The 24549-nt window shown below is 39.6% G+C and overlaps 1 protein-coding gene across 2 annotated transcripts in view; it reads right to left on the bottom strand.

Moving 5' to 3' along the window:
• nrg1 (neuregulin 1) overlaps positions 1-24037 on the bottom strand; it is a 47080-nt gene extending 23043 nt beyond the window's left edge. Inside the window, exons 1-4 of one of the 2 annotated variants that reach the window (XM_079179712.1) lie at positions 23859-24037; positions 22787-23677; positions 8172-8310; positions 1319-1377 (exon numbers count right to left, since the gene is read on the bottom strand). In XM_079179712.1, the coding sequence (XP_079035838.1) occupies positions 1319-1377; positions 8172-8310; positions 22787-23471 (883 nt within the window). In that variant the 5' untranslated portion in view covers positions 23472-23677; positions 23859-24037. Of the gene's footprint in view, positions 1-1318; positions 1378-8171; positions 8311-22786 lie in introns of both variants that reach the window. The other variant, XM_079179711.1, reaches the window with a different exon arrangement.
• Positions 24038-24549: the final 512 nt, after the last annotated feature.

Genomic DNA, 24549 nt, shown 5'->3' on the forward strand with positions numbered 1-24549 from the left:
ATTCATTTCTTTCAAATATTATTCATATATTTTCCTGTAGATCAACTTTTCTCATTTAATGTTATCTCTGCCAAGTCAACACACATAGCCAATGATTTACTATTCCTTCCTTTTTGTGTCTTTAACCTCTTTAAATGTGCATGAGGCTCCTGTTTCTTTAATGGTACATTAATTAATTTATAATCTTCTGGTTTCTAATAGCGCATAATATGTGTTTCAGCAAGATTTCTGGTTCAACACTTCCTTCACATTCAAAACATATCCCATATATCGATGTTCTCTGGGAAGTCGAGGATAGTTCTAATATTTTGAGAACAACACTGTACGAGAATAAAGTCTACCTGCCCTATCAAACTGAAAACTTTTTTGATAAGATATAAAGCTCACTATTGTGTGTTTTATTGTCCACACAAATGTAGTCTTCACCACCGCTAAATCCAACTGATCATAAACATTCAAACCAGCAGTGTTATTTGTGCTTGTGCTAATGAGCCAGAACTATTCCATGAGCACCGTTCAATTATAAAAGATGTAAGCCAACTCAAATCTTAAGTCAAATTCCATTCAATATTTCAGTAAGATTACTTGTTTGGGTTGAAGATTGACAATGTATTGAAAAGATGGGGCAGCTGGAGTATTGTTACGGTTACAGACACAAATGAGGAAGGCGTAAGAAGAGTAAAGAAGAGGGACTGTGATACGCAAAGAAACACAACACAGATAAAAAAAGCTGTGCCAGAGTCTCAACCTGTCATCTTGTAGCAGTATGACGGAGGTAAATAATAAATGTTTCCAGACATCAAAGCAGAGTGCTGCTTGGTACTCTTCATTGATTTAGAACAGCCTTGATAGCAGCGTCAGTGTCGTCTCCATTGTTGTTATTATTACTACACACAGCTGACAATGCTTAACAATGGATTGACAACAACTTCACAACAGCTTGACTTTGACCGTAGCCGATGGTGCTGATTGGCTGATCGTTAGATCGTATTGTGCTTATTCGTTGATCAGGCAAATTTCATTGTGTTCTAATATAGATAAATCAGGTATTTTGTATATATAACTACAGGTATATATTTAAACATACAGACAATTTACAAGCTTGTTTACTTGTATTTTGAAATGTACATACAATGTCTACAACTTCTACAATACCACATGCAGCTTGAACATAAAAATAATATAGAGAAACAAACTTTAACATGCAAACTGTTTTGGGTTGCATAAATCACAGATATCCAGAACAGGTACACAGCATAAGAACTGTTAATTGAGCATGCTCCAATCCAAGAACAGGTATAATAGGAAATATACATACTGTAAAAGCTGGCCATTACATAGTTTTGGCAGCGATCCCCAGTAAATTCATTTTGACACCTGAGGAGGAAACAAAAGAAACAAGCAACAAGAGAGAAGGAGTTAATTTATACAAGAGCTGTGCAAAACCCACGACAGTCATCACTGGTGTTGGCAGGAAGGGCCAGCTAGACCAAAATGTCTAGCCATAGTCTGTGAGTTTATCAACCATCTCCGACCTTATACACAAGTATTGGATTATGATCTCCAGTTTAGGGTGTCTATCTCATATAGATAAACAGTTCTATTTTGCACATGCCCTCTATCAAATTCGTTAAAGGTTTGAATACTGTCTTAGCAGTAGACTGAAATTTGCATGTACTAATGCAGCCACTCAGGGCAAGTCTAGTCCTGCCTGTAATATAAACCAATAAAGAAGGTGTCATGATCCCATCCAAATAGCAAAATAGACCAAGATGCATGGCAGTCATACAGGATGGCAATCTGTTAGTCATGATGTGCCAGCAGCCCAGCCAGTGATCCCCTGGGTCTCCTGTATGTACAAGACATTCTCACTCCCAACTCGTCAAATAGCGTCGCTTGGACAGTGCCCCTTGGTCAACGCACTAGGTACCCCTCTAGCATTAGTTTTCAACATTCCAGGAAGGCATGTCAATATACGCTCATTACATGCATAGTGTCCTTTCAAAATAGGCTACCGTCTTCACAGGAAGTTAGGTTTAGGCAAAACAACCAGTTAGTTATGTTTAGGAAACGAGCCTGGTTGACGTTAATTTGACTCACTGGCAGCTCAGGTCAACGAGTGACTGACGACTCATTTGACTAGCTACTCACGCGACTGATGACACTAACGACTCACATGTTTAACGACACACGGGACAAAATGTCAATATTTACTTTCAGTTTCACACTTGACACAAACACCAGTCTCCTGGATGTAAGTCCTGTGTTTGTTTGACCCATCCACTACCACTCCCGTCAACCCAAAGCAGACTCTCACGCACTTAATACTACGTCACATGGTCTTACAGTCCATTAATGCCACAAGAAGCTTAACGTTGGAGTAAGTTCAATGCCCAGTGCAATGCATAGAGTCGCTAGAGAGGGCCTCCATTCATCGATCTCCGATGCCACAGGGAAATGACCAAAGAAGTATTTGACAATTTAGGAGTGAGAACCGATTGGTATGTAAGACGTTTTTTAACAACTGAGTTTGGACTTGAAACATCAAAATCATCACTGCTTTACCAATCACACAGTGGTCAGTCTAGTACTGGACCATTGAGAAAACGTGGGGATGCAGGGAATACCTGTTATGAGAGTGTTCTCTAGGGGGATGAGGTGGGGCTGAATGGGAAGAGCAGTAGATAGGTTGTCATACCTTCAGACAAGACAGGCTACTTCAACCATAGATGAAGGCAGTTTGCTGCCCTGAATAGCATGGATGGGGTGTGATGAGATGTGAATTACATGCAAATTTTAGTGCACTACTCCACAGGAGAATGTGCTTGAGACTTTAGACCCGTTTAGAGGGCTTCCCTTGAGCTCACAGAAACAGAATGACAGCAGGTATAATGCCTAGCTTATCATCAGATTTTTATCCCTGAATATAAAGGAAACATGGATTTCTCCACCAATTCTTGGAGAAAACATGACGGGTGAAACACCAGCAATGACATGTGGGATTGATTACAGCTGTGATCACATACGTTTTGGGTCTGAGACTTTCTTAAGCACAGCTTGTTCACACCGGTGCCCAGTGAATCCAGCCAAGCACCTGGTTGATGGGTAGAAAGGAAAAAGATAAACAATACTGACATACAACATATAAGACATGAGAACACGTTCACAAACACAAAGACAACCAGTGTACATTCACAAAACATGGTCGGATCCACGATACAACCCTATTGCCAAAAAAAATGCTGTTTTGCCGTTTTTTAATGTCCAATTCCAATGGTTTTGAAATGATTACCTTTTACAATATGTGTGCATGATTTGTTTAAGGTAAGTATTAATGTGACTAGTATAGCTTCCTGATTTTTAGCACCCACTGTTGGGTCGGAAATAGTTTGCTGTTTGGGCATCCTTTTTTCCCTTGATGGTGGGCCACGAGTGCCAAGTGTCACATGGAAGGTAAAGGAAAAATGTTGGTAATGCTAAATAAACAATGTTTGAGGTTAGGCAACTAAAGCACTTACGGTTAGAAAAATATTGTGCCTATATTGACTAAAATGGAAAATGTCAAATGCAGTTCTGTGACAAGTCAAAAACTCCTAGCTTACTGCTGAAGTCAGATGTGCTACACAGATGTGCTACACACTGATCAACCTTACCCTTACTGTATTTCCACCTTGTTAAAGGGTATACTTCCTGTATTGGCACTGAACGATGGTATTGGAGCTAAATCATGAGGTGCAGTATTGTCCAATATAAATGTAATTCCCGCCTGACTGAGATAGCCAGCCTATTTGTTTTACTCAATGTAATTTTATGAATCTCAATTGATAAAAACATTAAATGGTTATTCTATCGTTCAAGAGTAAGTTTGTTGTCTTTTCAACACAATGCCATTCCATTCCCACTTTTGCTTTGACTTCCTCCTCATCCAGTGTGCTGACCACCCCACACATTATAGGATTTGAGGGAGAGTCCTGTAAGGTTCTCTGGTCCAGATTCAGAAGGATGGTCAGATCAGTCTCAGTATTAATGAATGCATATGGAAGGATTAACAAATGTATTTTGTGATTCGTATATAAATGACTCTCCACAAAAATATTTCTAATGCACACAAAACTAGTTATCTTTATAAATAAATGTAAACAAAATCCACAAATAAAAAATGAATATTCACAAATATATTCCTGATGCACACACAAATATTCCTTGTTTTAAATGAATGTAAATTAAATTTAACAGTATTTGAAAATTTCATCAAAAACATATTTGGATGTTGGACTGTGGACCTGCATTTACCAACTGCTTGTCATTTGCATGTTTTTTTGCATTTATGTGTTTTTTTGAGTCTCCCATGACATTGCGCGATTCACAAATGCACTTTTTTTAACAGGGAATTATCTGTAGCCAGTCAAATGTCTCAAATGTCATTTTCAACCAATCATTTTAAGTGTGCCCCCATGAGCGGTATATCTTGCATCATACTCGGGTAAGGAAACAACCAAGCATGGGCAGATAAGTCTGTAAGGATCCCCAAAACAAACCAAACAAAGGGATAGAGAATGATTTGTGATTTGTGATTTTGGGCTATACAAAAATAAATTGAATTGAATTAAATTGAATTGAGCAACTGGATTGAAGGCTACATCCAGAATGTTGAAGGAAAGACGATCATCTGGCAAACAAAACATTTTTTAAATATTTTTTCATTGAACAAATTGCACATGTACAATTTCACAAACTGACGATATGAAACAGCAAAATATATACATTCAAACTAACGTGCCAGCGGGGCAACTGCAAAATATAAAAAAAATAAAAACATAAAAATAGAAAAATGTAAATGAAGATATAATAATAAAGAAAAGAAAAAGAAAAAGGTGTATACAATTTTTCCACAAAAAAGGAAACAGCAATTGGTCAATGTTTTTGGCAGTTTTGTTGTCAAGAATAGAGGATGCAACTTAAACAAACCTAGAGATGATTTCAGCTTTCAATAAGAGGACACATCCCTTCTACAACAGAACTCTTTGTAATCAAAGATTACATTTATTTTCAGTTTTTTTAATCATTGGACTAAAACTAATAAGACATGTTTTTTTCTTTGCTTACAAGGACGCCTAAATACTTTACTTATATTTAAGGTGTATCATTAATAGAGTTTATATCACAACTTTTTAAGGCAAATAACACATTTGTTCTAATTCAGACAGAGTCCTGTAGCTTTTGAGAAATTTGCAAGTCTATCTTCCAAAGAATCGAGTAAATCAGTGGTTCTCAAACTGTGGGGCGCGCCCCTCTAGTGGGGCGCAGCGGTATTGCAGGTGGGGCGCGGGGGGGAAATGCAGAATTTTTTTATTTCAAGAACTTTATTCATACCTACAAACTTATCGCTTTTCGGCGAAATTCACCGTTTTGAATCAAAATATATCATCCACGTGAATCGTGTAGTAGAGGTTTTTTTTGTGGGGGGGGGGGGTCAACTGGCCAGCCAGCGTTTCTCAGGTTGGAGTGAGACGAGGAGAAAAGGTGATGTTATGATCTTCACAATAAAACATCTTTGATGTGACGTGTCGAGTCTTGGCTCATCAACGTTAAGTTGTCTACAGCGTCTTTCCCTCAGTTAAAGTTTGAGTTCCGTTATGTTCCGTTACAGTTCAGACTTGCTGGGTTAAGTTAACGTTCACTGCATGCGGAACTCTGTGGACTGTTAACGTTCGTCATTATCGCGATTTAGGAGGAAAAAACATAATGTGATGAAACATGATAAACTACCTTAGCCAGAGTAGATTATCATTTTCATTTAAATAATATAACTGGATTGAATACATATTAATTGCAAATAGAAGATTGGCCACAATCCTAACAGCTGTACAGTAACAGTGGAAGTTAATATGAAGCCATACAGTAATGAAAACTAATCACTTTATTTGTACAGGCGATGGTTCTCGCTACTCTTGCTATCTTTGTTTTTATATGACTAAAGATTTTATAGGTTAATAATAATAGATCTGAAATACTGATTAATAACTGAATAATAAATTAGTTTTTTGCTTAAAGTAAATGTCTTATCGCTTAACTTTCTTCTCAGAATACACCAGAATGCTACATTTTAAAGCTCATATTTAAAATAAAATGCTCCTGGTATGTGTGAGCATATGGCTCACGCATATCTGCACTCATGTTGTTTTGCACAGGTTGCACGTTATTGTTGTTTTGAAAAGATATGCAGTGTAAAACTCTTTATTGCCAAATATTTGAACTTGTTTTGTTTAGTTTTTCACAGGTTGCATTTTTATTGTTATTATCTTGAAAAGATATTCAGTGCAAAACAGGTTAATTGCAGCCACAATAAGCTATTTTTTGCCAAATATTAGTTATTTTTTGCACAGATAGAACTTCATTTGCATTGTTCTAACAAAGGGATTGAACATTGTTTTTGTTTTTGTCTGATGGAGCAATCTGGTTTACTTGAAAGTGATTGCAATTTTCTTTATTCTATTATTAGAAAAAGCACAGATGGAGGAGTCACAAAATGTTATTTCAATAATAGTTCAACATGGATCATTTTGTTCCATTTTTGTTGGGGCGGTTGGGCGTGAACATTTCTCTTCCTCCAAAGTGGGGCGTGACAGAGAGTTTGAGAACCACTGGAGTAAATGGACAATATCAGGCTTAGAATTGAAACCATAAATATTGAGAACAATCAAAATGATGTTATGAACCAAACTAACAAAGTGATCATAAATGTCACAGTGGGAATGTCAAATGCCTCTTTCAAAATTATTTTTCAAACAAGATACCCCTGCAGAAGGTTCTGTTTCATGCGACAGCCAAATGTCATTGCCCCATTGTGATATTAAAAAGTTACAATCTTTTGTGAGTGAAAAAATACAACAGGTTTTAGCTGTTTAGCTAGGCATTACGTTTTACATTGTTTCCTAACTTGGGCTCACCTCTACGCATAGCATTGGTTCTGGAACCAAACTCCTGCAAAGGGGCTGGAGTTGCATTTTCTGGACTTGGGGATACTCGTGAGCTCCAAGCTGAGCGCCACACCCCAGGGAATGAGAAGGTCGCCTCCATGCGACTGCAAGTCACTGAGAGACAGTCTCTGACTGTTGTTTGTGCTTATGCACCAAAAGCAGCTTAGTACCTGGTCTTCCTGTGGTGTCTGGAAAAGGATACCGTCTGGGGACTTTATGGTTATACTAAATTGGCTAACCTCTTCGTCTAAAAGATTCTTCTTCCTCTTTTTTCACGTTCTTTTTTTCCGATGCAAGTGTCCAAGAACTGAGGATGTTGAATGCTGTACAGATTGTAAAGACCGCTAAGGCAAATTTGTGATTTTAGGCTATACAAATAAATTGAAAACTTTTTTACCTTTTATTGCCTGTTTTTTACTGCCATTGACTGCCTGCTGACTCCTCACTCACTACTCTCAACCATCCCTCAGCCAGTAGGGGCCCCTAGTGATGACACAGCTGACTTCCAGCCACTACTACACAGTGGGGGAAACAGTTTGCTCCCTTTTGTTATTTTACACAGTTAGCAGCTAACAGAACTAACAGCCCACACTGCTAAGTACATCACCACCACTCAGTCGTTGCTACACGGACAGACAGCTTGATACGTTTTAAGTTTGTTTTTTGGCAAGATTGTATGGCATGTCTTAAAGGATGGCTTTGAACCGATTGCCTGCAAACATTGCTGCTTATTTTTAAGTTTGTGAGTTTGTGAGATTGAAGTGTATTCTACAAAGGCTTAGAGCCCATTGGTGTCAAGACGCAGAGATAGCCAATTGTGGGTTGTATGCATTCAATCACACAGTACAGCAGCGGTCGATGCAGACACAGCTGGTGGAGATCTGCACACTGAGGGCACCTTTCTATTTAGTGTATACTTCAGCTTACGATTCTAACAATATATGTTTGAACATTCTCTGTGTGCTAGCCACTGATTAAAGTCTTATCTGATGACATATAACAATCACAAAATCCCTGATCACTACACAGAAGTTATAGACCTCTAATTATTTAGTTTGTTTTATGCATGGAATAAAGATTACATTATGTTGGCATTACTCAGCATGTAGGGGATATCATAAATCACAGTAACTGCTTAATAGCATATTCAGTCGGATGAATGAAAGTCAGTATTATAACCTACTGTCATACCTGCAAAGAAACTTTGTGGTGCCTGGCATGATTTCAAGGGTGAAGCACTCCCCTCCATTAACACAGTAGTTCCTCTGGCTGTCACTGCAACGTGTCACATGACTGGAGGTCTTGGCTGTAGTGGTGGTGCTGGTGGCAGCTGCAGAAGATACCCGCAATTAGTGCACCAAGAAAACGAGACTCAGTATGACTCCAAATGAAAAAAATCAAAATGCCAATATAGAAACATTGCAAAACACTATGTCACTACACTCTACATTCATATGTTCAGTATGTTCCAAACACTCACATTTGTCATCAGCATGGGCTTTGTTCATTTCTCTTTTAAGATTACATCCAAGAACACGTGTGAAATGAAAGCCATTCAGCAATACTTTGGTGAAAATAGTATTTGGAGCATGAGCAGCAGTATTGCATTATGCTGCAGAAGTAGATAAACATTTTGAAACGTGTTACAGTTATGGGAGTCCAACTCTTAACTGTTCAGCCTAACTACAGCTGCCATCCTCCACGAAGAAGCAGGCTATGTGATGAATAAGTGATGATGATGATGAGTGAAGTCAGCATATATATATATATATATATATATATATATACATACATATATATTATTATATAAAATATGATGCAAACATATGCATATATATATATGTGTGTGTGTGTGTGTGTGTGTTCTTTGTATATATTCATAAATGCTAAAATTGGATCATTTATAGATACCTAATACTTTCTGACAGATAACGTTCCATCTTTACAATAAACGGCACTATGCTCTACTGTCCCATCATTGACCAATAGCTTTTTGGGAAAATATTACATCAAAAATGGAGCTGGGAGTAGGCTACTTTTTCCAGCCCTTAGTAGGGTTTGCAGGTTTTACTATTAAGTAGCCTGAGAGGTGATACTAGTAGGAAAGTATGCAAAGCGCTGGACACACCACTAGTTGCTGCTCATTAAGAGCATTTCTTTGAGCACACAGTAATGGCTGAGGGCAACTCAGATGAGTGTATCAATGTTTTTTAAGCCAAAACTCTCATTTAGACAAATTATTCAACATTCACACCTACAGCCAATTTAGAGTTTCCAGTTCACCTAACCTGCAGTAGACTGGGGAATAGACAGTCAGCACGCTGAGATCTGTCATGTTGGTGATATCAGCAACATCTGACACTCATGTCATGAGGTGAGGCAACAGAGTTTTATTTATTTCCCTTGTATTGAACCTATTTCCTGATAAATAATTATCACAGATCAAGGTCAATATTACAGGCGGCAACCTCCTGTTCTGATGAGTGAAGCCAATGCGGAAGTGTCTTAAAACTTGCAATCTCTCTACTAGTCATCAGGGGGTGACTGCTTTGGTTGCAAAAAGAAGTCTGATTGTACAGAAGTCTATGAGAAAATGACTCTACTTCTCTCTTGATTTATTACCTCAGTAAACATTGTAAACATGAGTTCATGGTCTCAATCTCTAGTTTCAAGTCTTCTTTAATACAGCATGATGTTCATTTAGTAGATGATGGTCCATTTAGAGTTAAACAGACCATAAAGCAGGGGATGCTTTAGAGCAGGCTTACTGTGATTGACAGGTTGCTGCCGCTACCAGAACTGTATACGCCGTCTCTACGTCACTCCTCTGCATTCCAAATATGTTAACTTCTGTTCACTGTTTGCAAAAAGCCAAGAAGGCGACGGCCGTAATCCAAGATGGCAACAAGGAACTCAAGGCTTCAAAACGGCAGTCCACAAACCAATGGGTAACATGATAACAATGACTACCTCCACTTCTTATAAACAGTCTATGCTTGTGCCCCTCTTTTCGTTCTCCAATGAATCACTTTCATGAGTGCATTTCAGATAAACCACGTGATTAGTGAAAATCTATTCCTCAAAGAAAAAAGGAAGTAAGCCTCAAGGAGGTGACTAGGTACAGTGAGTATGATATTGTCTTCATATAAAGGTATTATATTAGTGTTGCACAGCACATTTTAGCATTGCAACCAGCAGGTAACTAATAATACAATGAATGATATAAGAAAAAAAGATTGTGCAGCTGAGTAGATGAACATCAATCAGGGTCTAAGACATATGCAGCACAAAGAAGGTTAAATCAGAACCCGATTTCCATTCCAGACTTTATTAAACATGAACTCTTTATGACAGCATTTCAATATATGCAATAAATAAATAAAGACGTGAATAGTTCGGTGTGTCAGTTTCACTTAAAAAATGTAGTGAATTTATTTGTTTTTGATCATTTTTGACACTTGAGAATAAGTAGTTTAGAGAGGGAAATTGGCATACATCCGCTAACCGTTGTTATCGGTCATTCTCGGAATAGCTGGTTTTATTTCATTCTTCCTGACCGTCAGATGGCAGTGCTTTAGCTCCCAATATCTCCATCTTGCATATGTGCAGGTTGAGTCATAATACCAAAAAAGTCCCCTGCGACATTGCAATGACGTAGTGGGCACGACCCAGTACAACACCCTCACGTCATCATGTAATCTCAGTGGTGGGCCATCAGGGCCTGCAAAGCCTTCTCTGCTGGCCTAAACAAAATCACAAAGTTAGAGCTATTTTATAATTTTATAATTTTCTTAAATACACTACATGTATTATAATTTATAAAAATATTTTTCCCATTATCTTATTTTCTCATTGTACAGCTACTGTGTTCCTCAGCTGCTCTGCTTCCAGTGCAGCTTGTTTTAAGTAGAGCTTTTATCCAATCAGATTTCACCTCTGTGTCTCTAGGTAGAAGAGAGGCCCGAGGCCTGCAGACTCACAAGTGCCTCCATGTGCAGTTTAAGTGAATGGGGACGATATTATTGATTGTCATAGTGTTCAACCAATCAGATCTTTAGTTTGACATGTTGGGCGTATTCTTTGACGTGTCAGAGCTGCTAGCTGGCCTACAAGTACGTGATTGGTCAGTGGGCTAGCGTGACATGTTGGGCGGTGACAATCTCAATATCTGCTGCCTCTGTGGAGCGGACATTTTCAGCCTCAAAGGCATTAAAACGTATTCAAGAAATACAACTGGGGAGGCTCGACTGTCTTCACTGGTGTCCTTGAATGTGAATGTGAGTGATATAAAAGCGCTCGTCAAAGTAAGATATGCGCGCGCATGGATCTCATTTGCGCTCTCGGATTTTGACAGTGATTTGCCTTCATATCTAGCACCAACAAGAGCGGCATATTTTGTATCGCTGGCAACTCTTTGTATCATGGTGCAGGGCTTAACGGAGTTAACGCACTGGCTTGTCCGGCTCTGGAGGTGCTCCAGTACCTGCAGAGGCTACTTGAGGCTGGTAAATCACCTTCGACCCTGAGGAGCATGGTGGCAGCTATCAAGGCTGCTCAGGTTGGGGCTAATAGGCTGGCTGCTTTAAGTCAGTGGGTGGTAGAAACGATTCAGCAATCATACATGAGTTGGGCACACCAGCCCCAGTGGGAGTCAGGGCGCAGTCTACACGGGATATAGCAACCTCCTGGGCCTTGTCGCAGGGCACCAACCTCTCTGAGATCTGTGGTGTCACTAGCCGATGAATGTATGTTTGTTCTTATATAGTGTATATTAGGGTTTTGTTTGAGCACTCTGGTGGTTGGGACGTCTAATTTGAATACCAGTGTCTGGAATTTCAGGGAATACTTGAGGAGCTGTATCTGCTATGTCTCTTTGGTCTTCTCGCAAGGGGTCTTACAAAGTCCCATACATATGGAATATGTAACTGTGTGGAGATATAGTCTTGATACAATAGAGAACACTAGGTATTGTAACCTTGACTATCTCTCCACTGGCAAGGCCGCTCTGAGGCCATTCAAATCAATGTTAATCAGTGAATCCATGCACACCTTGGCGTAATAAGCCCAAGCATGGGCCACGTAGTGGTGTGTGTTAAAGAAATATCCATGTCAACTGCCCCAGTGTGGTCAGTTCCCGTACATATGGAATATGTAACTGTGTGCAGAGATAGTCTCTTCACTCAGAGAACCAAGGTTACAATGTTGCCCAGCGTTACACTGCTCAAAGCAGAGCAGCCGTATCCACCCTCATCATGCCTGATGGAGTACAGAGATTCATGCAGATTTCTCTGCTTAGCTTTTGCTTATAGATCAGAAACATTAAACCATTGGGCAGTGACACAGGGCTGGAGCTTAGCCACCAGGCCACTTCACTTCATTGCTGTCCAGGCTCTTTGGGCAGAGCTGGATTGTAGGCTATTTGCAGGGCAATCAGTTTACTGCAGCGGATGGTGTTTCTGTCAAGTGTGGTCAAGGACAAACCATGATGCACTGCACCAGCAGAAATATCTCTCTTCCTGTTTAACTGTAATCACAGCCGTCACAGTGAAAGTGAAAAAGGATTCAGACAAAATAATCTAAATGTGAATTAAATACTGTATTATATGTACCCATTTTGTGAACACCGTTGTAGGATTTTAATTTCTAAAAATCTCTTGGCCTTCTGTGCTCGGCTGCCAATTCAACATAAACTTGGAAAAATGTTATTAATTCACAATACCCAGCAGTCATTCTCTCACCAGCATGACCTTTTCATAGCATGAGCTACACTGTTTTCTGTTCTGCTCCTTTAACTTAGTGGTAAACTAATCTGGATGCGTAATGATAATGTTGGAACTATCTCATTACTTCCTGCATATGTTTCATGATCATTATATTAAGATGATAACAAGCCTTGTTTGTAAATTAACCAATTTATCTTAAAATAGACATTCTTCTGCACATTTTATGTGAATGGTTTAAAAAAACAAGCTGTGACATTACTTTGATTGAACAACAATTCATCTTTTGACTAGAATTAAACATTTGATGTTTTGCTCAGCTGAAATGATTAGATAAAGAGGTGCTTTTGTAGCTATCCTATGGACAGACAGACTACAGTGTGCCCACAGAGTGGACTCACTTCAGCTCAGACCTGTTTGTATCTGTAGAAAAATACCATTAATCCTACATTGGACAAGTAAAATATACTGGCAGGGAAAAGGGGGAAAGAAACCCCAAAAGGCTAATATAACACGGGATAATTAACAGAACAACCCTTTCTATTATACTGAATCTTCTTTCAGTCTGCACTTGGAATTCTGTATACTATAGCACTCATATTTTACTAATTGGCAATGTTTATTTAAGGCCCTACAAAAGTTGTATGTGATTAAATCATCATCTATCAAATGTTCAAATGATAAATCAGGGCAAATCTTTTGCTTCAGGCCACTCAATGTTAGGGGGAACTCAATATAATTTAACACTAGTCATTTATATTTTCATTAATCTTGTGTGGTATGGATGGAAGTGTAAAATCTGGAATGATGGAAACTACCACTAGAGGGAGAGGAGCTCAACAGTGCTGACTGTTCTCCTTTTGCAGTGGCCCTCTTCAAGCACTCAACCCAATTTGTTTTTGAAATGTATTAGACAGTATGATGTCTTCATGGCTAGAAAATGCACAAGTTCAAGACCCTCCCAGCTGTGAGCTTATTACTTATTGGCCAGGAAGGAAAACGGAAAGCGTTATCATCTGTGAAGTCCTGTAATAAGTGAAAACAAAATGTAGGCGTAGTCGTTTTAACTGATATATTTGCAATTCGAAATAATCCACGAATTATTTAGTTTGTTTTAGTTACTGTACTTTATTCCAGGTACTTGCAACTTGCAATTTAATTTTTTAACATAATTTGGGGCATTTGACTCTCCGATATAGATAGAGGGGAATACTCTTCAGGCAACCAGAATATCCTGAATTATGCAAAATCCATAATTCAATTAATTACACAGGGTATGTGATTGCTGCTAAAATCTTCCTGGGCAACAAACTGCCAAGTATGGAGCACAGAAGTTAGGAGCCATATCAAGACACACAGGCACACTGACAGACAGGTAGAGTACAGTGACTTTGCTGGACGGTCATGACAGGTAGACAGGCTTACATACAGCAACATCAATACTAGGAAACCAATTGCTGTTGGGTAGAGTTGATAGGCACGGGAACAGGCTCGGCAACCTCCGTGTTTGAAAAGTGAAGCCAATGCAGAAGTGTCTTAAATTTGCATTCTATCTAATAGCCAGCAACGGGTGACTCCTCTGGTTGCAAAAGAAGTCTGATTGTATAGAAGTCTTTGAGAAAATGACTCTACTTCTCTCTTAATTTATTACCTCAGTAAACATTGTAAACATGAGTTTATGGTCTCAATCTCTAGTTTCAAGTCTTCTTCAATACAGCATGATGTTCATTTAGTAAATGATGGTCCATTTAGAGTCAAATAGACCATAAAGCAGGGGATGCTTTAGGGCAGGGAGCTACCACAGTGTTGTCCGGTCTGGGAGTTGTCTGTGTTTTATTCTTAGAACTTAAACCCTTTCACAGTGTGTTGTCAGTTTATGAAAGTTAGTTGTCACATAACGTAAAATTGTCTTACTCAGCACTTAAATGTACTTGCTCCACCCTCTCATGTCACTTAAGTTTGCAAAATGCCAAGATTGCGATGGCCAAAACTCAAGCCGCCAAAAATCGTAGTCCACAAACCAATGGCTGATGTCAGGGTGACTACATGCACGTCTTATATACAGCCCCTTGTACATTGATGATCAACATGAGGAAAAGTGATTGTGAGCAGATATACTGTAGTTACAGTTGCGGTGATAAGGGCCAGGTGTGATTTGTGTAAGAATAAGGGACACGTGTGCTAATCTGGCAGGAAAGTCTGGGGGCATCTGGTGGCCAGGTGGTGTATGGCATGGAAAGGAAATCTTCATAGATATGCCAGACCTGAGAGGAAATGCGAAGGGCTAAAGCAAAGATCAAGGAGGACAGGGAGACTCAGTGTGTCACCATGAGATAAACACTATTCTTTCAGAGAATGATCAAGAGCAACTTATCACCGTGTTTCATGTTTTGCTGACCTTTGCTTCTTGAAAGTTTCAAGTGTGTTTCACCTCTGACCATAGTCAGCCTCTTTGATTGGTTTCAAGTTTCTCAACACTTTTTTATGTTAAGTGAAATGCTTTGTTTCCCCCTCCAGTATTATGCTTTTTTGACATAATAATAATAATAAAAAAAGATTGAATATACACAACAGATAAAATATATACAACCAAGTAAAGAATCGGATTGGCCTGAGGGAAGTACATCCTCTGCAGCTTCTGGCCCCATGACTGCAGTAGCGCTTCCGTGACGCTGATCTAAAAATTCGAAGAGGCTCAAATCCTAATTCTAGCTGATTTCTCACCCCTCACTTCTGAGTGGAAAATAAAAAATTACGAGTAGGAGAATTTCACATGCTTAGTCTGGAGCTGCAGATTGACTCCTGCAGAGTACATTAGGATGCCCTAGAGTATTATGTAGATTAATTATAAATAGGATAAATTACCAAAAATGCTGAATGCATAGGTTATAAAAAAAAGAACAATTTCCACAATCCAGTTGATCCTATCCAGCAGCTGGCACTATGATCGACACATACACACCCTCACACACAACTACAATGCACATTGCCTTGGCGAAGAATCCTCTGTCACAAACTCATGTCCATCCAACAGATGAAGTTCATTCATTAATACAGTTCATGTCTTAAGAATCTTGACTTTCCATTTGGGGGTTTGACAAAATAGCATCATAGTGTAGACAGAGAACCAAAATGTTAAAAAAAAAACACTTGCAATGTGTTTTACCACTACAGAAAATGGAGCACTTCTGTAAACCTATAGATTATGGTAAAAACAAGAGATATGGATTGACAACACATTCTCATAACGGCTCACTGAGGCTGGGATTGACCATGATACATTTCAGTATGCTTACTCATATTGTTTGGCCACTTGGTGGCAGAAGAAACAAGCCTTAACAATTTAACATACAATTACCAAATTATTCATGGTGAATGGGTGAGCAAACACGTGCCTGCTGCTGCTGGAAATCAGGCTGGTGAGACGCAGCTGTGAAATCTGATCAGTGACGTAAAAGAGGCTAAAAAAGCTCCATCGAGCAGAGTTGGTGATTCTCTGTGGGTTTATCACTACAAGTGACACCGTTTATGAACACGTTGCATTAATCAGTAGTAATAATGATTTCTGCTTACATTTTTTAAACATCAACTTAAAGCCATTTCACTTCATTTCATCACTCAGTCCTCAAGCAGAACAGTGTCTTCACAGAGATACGGGTCAGTGCAGCCTCCTTCTACAGCCTTGTGTCAGAAATGAAATGATAAATCATTTTTATGAATTATTATTATTGATATATCATTTCATACTCATTAACCCACACACATACTCATACATCAATGTCAGTGGAGCTTCCATGCACTGGCCTAAACATTAGGAACAACTGGGTTTCAGTGTCTTGTTTACAAATACTTTGATACAAGGACAGAGAATCACCAACCCTGCGTGAAGACTCATGAAATTATTAATTATTTAGTTTTTACGTAAACAAATACGCTAAAGTTTTTTTTTCACCTATTCGAGTCGATATAGATTTTTTTAAATCCTAATCCTATCCACCAGATAGCTTTTTTATAATATACTTTGAAATATTCATGTTTGGCCAGTGCAGTGGTAGTTGTCTGACAGATCGTTAGCATTAACAGCATTTTGCATTTGAACTAAGCTAACGTTATATAATTGTTTAACATGAATTTATTTGCACAACCGTGTCTACTTGAGGCGAGTCTATGTCTACATGTCAATTTGGCCTTTGATTTTCTATGTTGCTTATGTTTGCTCACTGTAATCAATTGTGGCCATTAATGTTTAGTGTTATTGTTAATGCCCATGGCCATTACACATAGCAACTCAACACATAGCCTACACATATACAATTATCAAATGAAATGCCAATTGCTAATTGTATGCCTTTATAATTAAGATGAGATACACCTTTATTAAACACCAGACGGAAATTCAAAGTTATAGCAGCAACAGCAATTACAATAAAACACAGGAGAGGTACAGGCAGTGGTGGCCATCAGGGCCAGCAAGGCCTTCTTTTTCATAAATACACTACATGTATTGTAATCTTTTTCTCCCATCATCTTATTTTCTCATTGTACAGCTACTGTGTTCCTCAGTTGCTCTGCTTCCAGTGCAGCTTGTTTTAAGTAGAGCTTTTATCCAATCAGATTTCACCTCTGTGTCTCTAGGTTAGAGGAGAGGCCCAAGGCCTGCAGACTCACAAGTGAATCCATGTGCAGTTTAAGTGAATGGGGACGATATTGTTGATTGTCATAGTCTTCAACCAATCAGATCTTTAGTTTGACATGTTGGGCGTATTCATTGACGTGCCAGAGCCTGCTAGCTGGCCTACATGTACGTGATTGGTCAGTGGGCTAACGTGACATGTTGGACGGTGACAATCCCATTTTCAGCCCTCAAAAGCATTAAAACGTATTCAAGAAATACAACTGGGGAAGCTCGACTGTTTTCACTGCCGTCCATGAATTAAGAAGGACTTCTTAGTGGAACTAAAACGCACGGATGTACTGAACAACCGTGGGACTAAACTCTTTGTTAACAAAGAAAAGAGGATGGACTTTGTCTATAAATCCATTGGCTACCGAGCGAGGACCATTTGGTCCTTCAGCGAGACAGTTTAGCGAAGAGAGTCTCGTAGAATACACTTTTCAGAAACAAATATAATGAATGCTACACACATGTTATATACCAGATTAAACAGCAACAGTACCATGTAAGTCATTTTACACACTCCAAACACAATTATACACAACTAATATAAGCAACTAGAAGATGTACCACAATATCACATATTTGTCGCCATGACTCGGCAAATTACCACTCCTGAGAAAGCTACAAACAAAAAGCTAACGGCTAACACGGACCACCAATAGATCGCAGAGCATGAGAATTCGACACAGAATCCAGAGATACCTTCAGAATGACTTGAATTTTACCCACCCCAACCATACCAATATTAATTAACAACTATATATAAATAAGTCCTATACCTAACGTAAATAATCACCCATAAGTTATCTAACTAAATACAGCAACACATATGTTCACTTCCCCCTACCTGCTTCCTGTAGTTGGTATTTCCCGGAACTATAAATGGGTGCTCGGGCCCCCGGGGAAGTAATTTGCCTGAACACCCTGGGAAGAGGAAACAGGCAGAGGTAATTTGTTGCTCTATGTATATATATATATATATATATATCCAATAAACTTATATTGTCCTTGACGTCCTTCCTCGCACACTATCCATGGTCTAAGTAACGGCGGCACGTCGTTACAGTCGGCTAAACACTGTTGCTACGTATGTCCTGTGTGTTTCTCATCTGTTTCCTGGAGAATGGGGGGTCAACCTAACATGTGGGACCCCGGGATAAGGTCTTAGACTTTAGGCGAATGGAATTTTACGCTCGGGGGTGTGTGGTGTTTTTTTTTATTTTTACTGGCTAAAGACTCTGTCAATCAAGACCAGGCTTCTACTACTGCATTCCTGAGACTCTGGCGTGTCGAAAGAGGTGTTATTTTCTAAAATTGACCAATCATAGGCTGGCAGAGCCTCACATACACACAGTCAAACTGCAGTCAGATGAGAATGGATCCATGGTTTACAGCCTTAGAGAGCATTCTGGCTCTCAAAATGATGCGAAACTGCTGTATTTGAATAGATTGAACACTATTAGTTATAAAACAAGTGAAATATATAGTTATATAGTATATAAAACTACAATGGAACAGCTGGAACAGCTGGTTCCAAAATGACAATTTTGCTTGACCCCGCCTGACCTCTCTGTACCAAAACCTCTCTAACTTTGTCCTGCTTGACTTTATCAAAGCCACATTTCTTTTGAGACTACTGACATGTGCTATAATTTGGGAGAGTTTTCAGGCTAGCCAGGGCCTCATTTCAAGAACAAAATAACAATAAAAGTGCTTTTTTTTCAGGTGAACCTGAAACCTTTCAATTTGAGCTGTGTTCCATCCTCATTTACTCTTAACCAGTAGCATATACACTGATATTTACACATCTGAACGAATCTCACAAGTGTTACCATTATTATAACATCAAAATTATTAAAATAGACCTCATAGTTACAGAATTACAGTCTTTTTGGTATGGGTATGCAATTTTCGAGCAGAGGTCTAAAAATAGGGTTAGGTATTAAAGAGTATAAATAGTGAACAGCAGCTTTGGTAAGTGAACTGCTTTTGTTTTTACATCTGCAGTAGCTTTAATATGCTTGTTTATATATTATTATTTGTACAACTTGTTTTTATGAAAATTGATTTTTGTTTGGTTTTATATATGATAGGAACTATTGTTACGTCCAATGTCGGTGCACAGCAACAAGAAGACACGTGAAGCAGCAGAAATCTATATACTCCGTTCAAAGTGTTAAAGTTAAGTTTAAGTTAAAGTGTTAAAGTCAAAGTGTTAAAGTTAAGTGTTAAAGTGTTTAAGTGATCATCTTTGAAGATTCATGTGTTTTCAAGTGGACTCATTTTCCCTCTCGGTGTTGACAGACGAATAAATTCGTCAGTAACAAGAACTATGGAGTCGTGTATTTCCTGGAGGGAGTGATCGTAGCGTTACTACTGTGTTCATGTGTCTATGGTGTATATTGTTCCCTTATAGGTGTTGAGCTTCATTTTTACACAAAACAAATAATAACCGTAGCTGTGGCGTCATAATGAGGTGTTTCAGCTAGAGGACAGCAGTGAAGGCCCAGGTATAAAATGCATGGCCCGTCACTGGGTACAGGTATACAGAACCAAACCAAGATAATAAGAATAAAAATAGACATAAAGTAAAACACTAAGCAGCTGGACCTCGATATCTGCACTGGATCTATAAGTGAGTGAGTGAACATATGTACAGACTGTCAATGAATATAAATATGTAAAGTCCGTCAAGAAATAGTCTGTCTCACAATAGATAAATACATATAAGAATATGAATGAATATAAATATATCAATAAATGGTCATGCCTCTTATGTCTATGCTTATTTTCTTTTAAGTAAGGAGACACATTACTGTGTTACTGGATTGCGCAAGTCCCAAAAGAGAGAAACATATAAGGGTGCACATCACATGGTCGACAACCATGAAAGACTTCGGTGAAGTACAGAGGTATCTTCAGTGATACATAGTATATATAGTGGCTTTTTGTTTGCATGCCTTTGGTAGTTTTGTGAAATTGGGGCGTAATTAGGAGTGACGTAGGGACGCCGTATATGGCTCTGGTAGCGATAGCGACATGTCAATCACAAGGTAGCCCGCCCTAAAGCATCGGCCTATGTGACTCTAAATGGACCATCATTTACTAAATGAACATGCTGTATTGAAGAAGACTTGAAACTAGAGATTGAGACCATAAACTCATGTTTACAATGTTTACTGAGGTAATAAATCAAGAGAGAAGTAGAGTCATTTTCTCATAGACTTCTATACAACCAGAGGAGTCGCCCCCTGGTGGACATTTGAGAAAGGTTAAAGGCACTTGCACATTGGCTTCACTTTTCAGAACCAGAGGTTGCAACCTTGTACCAAGCCAAAAAATGGAATTGAAGAGGAAAGCAATGACCAGCAGAGTGATGAAGAAAGGACTATAGTGAGAACAGAAAGAAGACCCCATCAGAGCTGAAGTTGACCAGAAAATGAACTGAGCCCTCTTTCAAAGTAGTCAAAAATACTAAACGACTACTAGAAAGTGGTGGTTTAGGTCCGCTTTACGGACATTGCACATGCCCTGCAGTCTAGCAATCATAGGATGTAGACTAATTTGTATAAATGGCAGTTTTACATGTAGAAGGGCAGAGCAGTTTGATGTTTTTCCATCAGAAAGGAGATTCTTTGGAGAATTTCAAGCTCAGTGGCCAGGTTGGATCCATCTTGCTCAGTCATTCTCAAACTTTTTTTTGTCATTCCTCCTTTGAAGGAAGAACAGTTTTCACAGTTTTCTTTTATTGACTTGTTATGTTTTGAAATGTCTTTTGAATTTTCAGGGTCTCGTCAGCTGACATTTATTTTCAGACATGAAATACACACTGGTCTCTCTTAATCTCCCACCGCATTCAATGTTAACCCTAAGAGCAAGATAGGCTGTACTGAACATCATTTGTTTTTACATTTCACGCTTTTGATTGAGGTTTTCAAATATATATATATATATATAATTATATAGCGTTACATGCAGATTATGAGGCAGTATTAGTATTATAATGCATTATAGAAATGGGCGTCATAGAAGGTGCTACCTATTCTTTTTCTGACAGTCGTCTTCTTCTCTGCCTTTGTTGGTGTATCATTAAGTTACATTTTGTATTAAAAATGTTAATCTGCAGAGTAACTAAATCTGTCAGATAAATCTAGGGGAGTAACTACCATATGTATATCTGAGATGTAGTGGAGTGATCTACTTAGTTACATTCCACTATTGTAAGATTAAATACATTTATAACTGTTTTACCAACTCTAGGCAGTAAAGTTGTCAAGGTTGCAGTTTCTACTTAGTACTATTAATTACTATCAACTATTAATATTTTTAATATTTTGTCAATGATTAAGACATCGGAAATAAAGTGCACGAGTGCCTCAAAAAGCATCAATAGAGCTGGTTTATCTACATTTTTTCCCAAGGGAGGATTCCCCTGGACCCCCCCCCCCCTCCCCCCCCACCTAATAACATAATCCTCTTAACCCATCATCTATCTGTGGTGCTGATTAAGAAAGCAGTATACACCTGCTTTGAAACTGACCCCTGTTCACTATTTTCATCTTAGATTAGCTAACCCAGAAACAGTGTAACAGCACACGGTGATGTGTCTACAGCAGACATGTCATAGTGCTGAGCCGCTGGCAGACAGATAGTATTAGTGGGTTGTTTTTCCCTGCGGCGGAGGGATGGATGGGGCATCAATTAGCCTCCAGCAGGCTCTGACCTTGAAATGGAGCACAGACAGAAAACAGGAAGTCTCCCTGTACCACAGCCTGCAGTTCCAGTTTGTGTCCCTCATCATTTATTGATTTTCACTTTTTCATACAACTGAAAATGTACACTGAAACATTTTCGGGATCTTAGATATTGTAAGCTGCCTACCAGCTAAAAAATGCAAAATAAAACCTTAACAACATCCATTTATTGTAGTGAGACATATCATGTGGTTTAATTTAATGGATCGTAAAATACTTTGAGAGGAAGGAGTGAATGTTAGAAATGACACATTTAACCACTGTAGAAGTAAAGCAGGTTTCAATAGAACTATCATTTCCTGCACGCCTATCTGTGTAGCAATATTTCAGAGGCTTAGTCATGGGCTACACTCTGCAAGTCACAACGTGTCTGCTTTCAGGTAAAGTCCTGACACTTCCTGGCACAGCTGATAGAACGCACCATTTACAAACTCAGTGATTAAACAGACACAAAATAAACATTTTAATCCTTTTTATAAAAACACTTTGCTTGTCTCGGCAAAGATGAAAATCACAGTCCAAGGTTATGCAGGACTCCAGCTTGTATCCCCAGCCCATACATATATCCCATATCATGAAATTAGAGACTAGTTTTGAAACAAAGGGACATCCTGTCTGAAAGAGCTTTCACAGAACTGAGTGTTGGGTACTTACAGATTGTTGGGATGATGATGTCGTTTAATGCCTGTGTTGTCTGGGGATGGGGAGTTTGGACGACAGGACGTTCAGCGTTGTATTTCAATGTAACAGAGGGATCAGACTGAGTGACTCGTGGAGACTGAGGCATGTACGGCCCTTGAGTAGATTTCTCTTCCATTAAATCGTCAGGACGTCCTGGGGTAATGGCGGTGGTCAAGGAGACAAAAGACGGACTTGAATGAGGAATGGACATAGTTAGTCCCAGTGTGGGGGTAACTGATATGATGATTGGGTCCTGTCCAATGCGTTTCGGATCTAAGTGTGTGGGTGGTTCATACTGAAAGATCTTATCCACGAAGACCCATTTGAGGCCAGCTGTGCAGAGGGCTAAGCTAAGCAGACAGGCCAGGATGGGAAGAATACAGATTTTCTCAGAGTGCAGGCAATTGTTAATCTGTTCCATCTCTATACACACACAGCAGGTCCCTGGCAAAGCCACTATTCCCAAAGCCCCCAAATGCTCCCCATCACCACCACCACCTCCCTCTGCGCCCTCCTCCCCACTCTCCCGGCCAGCTGCTTCTGTCTCTTCTGGTTTCTCCTCTGGGACTTGTCCAGTATCAACAGTAGACCTTGTAGGGGTGACTGATCCAGGAGGGGGAGCTGGCCCAGCAGAGAAGTCCTCCATTCCCTCAGTCATCCTTTCCAACTGCTGGATGAAGGATCTCTGAGTACCTCAGCTTTTAACTCAGAGCATCACACAGTGGCTGTCTGCCACCAGTCTCCTCGAGTATGTTTTCCATCATCAGGCTGCAGAGTCAGAGCTGGGATGTCAGAGGAAGGTACAAATGCTCTTCAGAGTGAGTTGAACCGTTTTAGCAGTCTGGGAGGGATGTAGACAGCCTTCTGCGCAAGAGGGACAGGAGCTCCTTACTCATGCTCCCTCACAGGAAACGCAATCAGTCTAAAAATAGAACTGTCAAATTGGCTGCAGACAAAAACAAAAAAGATTGCCAGAGAATTTGTTTCCTTAAATGTTCGGCATGGTCTACGAGAGAGCAGTGGGGAAACAGCAGCACTCACTCACCTGAGCACTTGGGCAGAAGAGGCGGTGTTGACGCGATGGGCCAGCTGCAGTAGCTGTAGTGCAGAGGACAGGACGGCCGGGCACTGCAGTGGCAGGAGGGACATGCTGTTTTGTCTGTGGAGCTCCAAGTAGCTGAAAGGCTGAATCATCAGGGAGCGGCAGGTGCCCTTCCTCTCAGCACAGCCACAGAAACAGATGAGTAAGGGGAAAGAGAGAGAAAGAGAATCACAGAGAGGGGGAGGGCTGCAGTAGCAGAGAAGGGCAGAGAAGACGGGATACTCCCCTTTTTCTTCTCTCACCCCTCCTCTCTCAGTCTTTCTTTTCCAAGTGGTGAGCAGGGCAGCCTTTGGCCTCCTCCCTCTCTGCCTCTCTTCCTGTCTGGTGGTGGTGCTCCGTGCTCTCTTTGCAGGCTGCTCCCAATCCCAGCACAAAGCATCCAGCTAAGCAAGTTCCTACTTGATCCAATTAGAGCGCATGTCAGCAAATCCCAGAGAGGCCAACTGTTGTAGCCACCCCCTCCAGCACCACTCCCCATTGATTATGCTGATACTAAAGGGTGTGTTTTTTGTCAAGGGGAAGGAGCCGGTGAAACAGACATATGATCCACCCCAAGAGGATGCAGACATTGTGTTCTACTCTTCTCAAGTATCTGCATTCATTAGTGTAATAACACAGATGAAAATGACGATGA

Source organism: Pholis gunnellus (genome assembly GCF_910591455.1).
Source record: "Pholis gunnellus genome assembly, chromosome: 18".
NCBI lineage: Eukaryota > Metazoa > Chordata > Actinopteri > Perciformes > Pholidae > Pholis > Pholis gunnellus.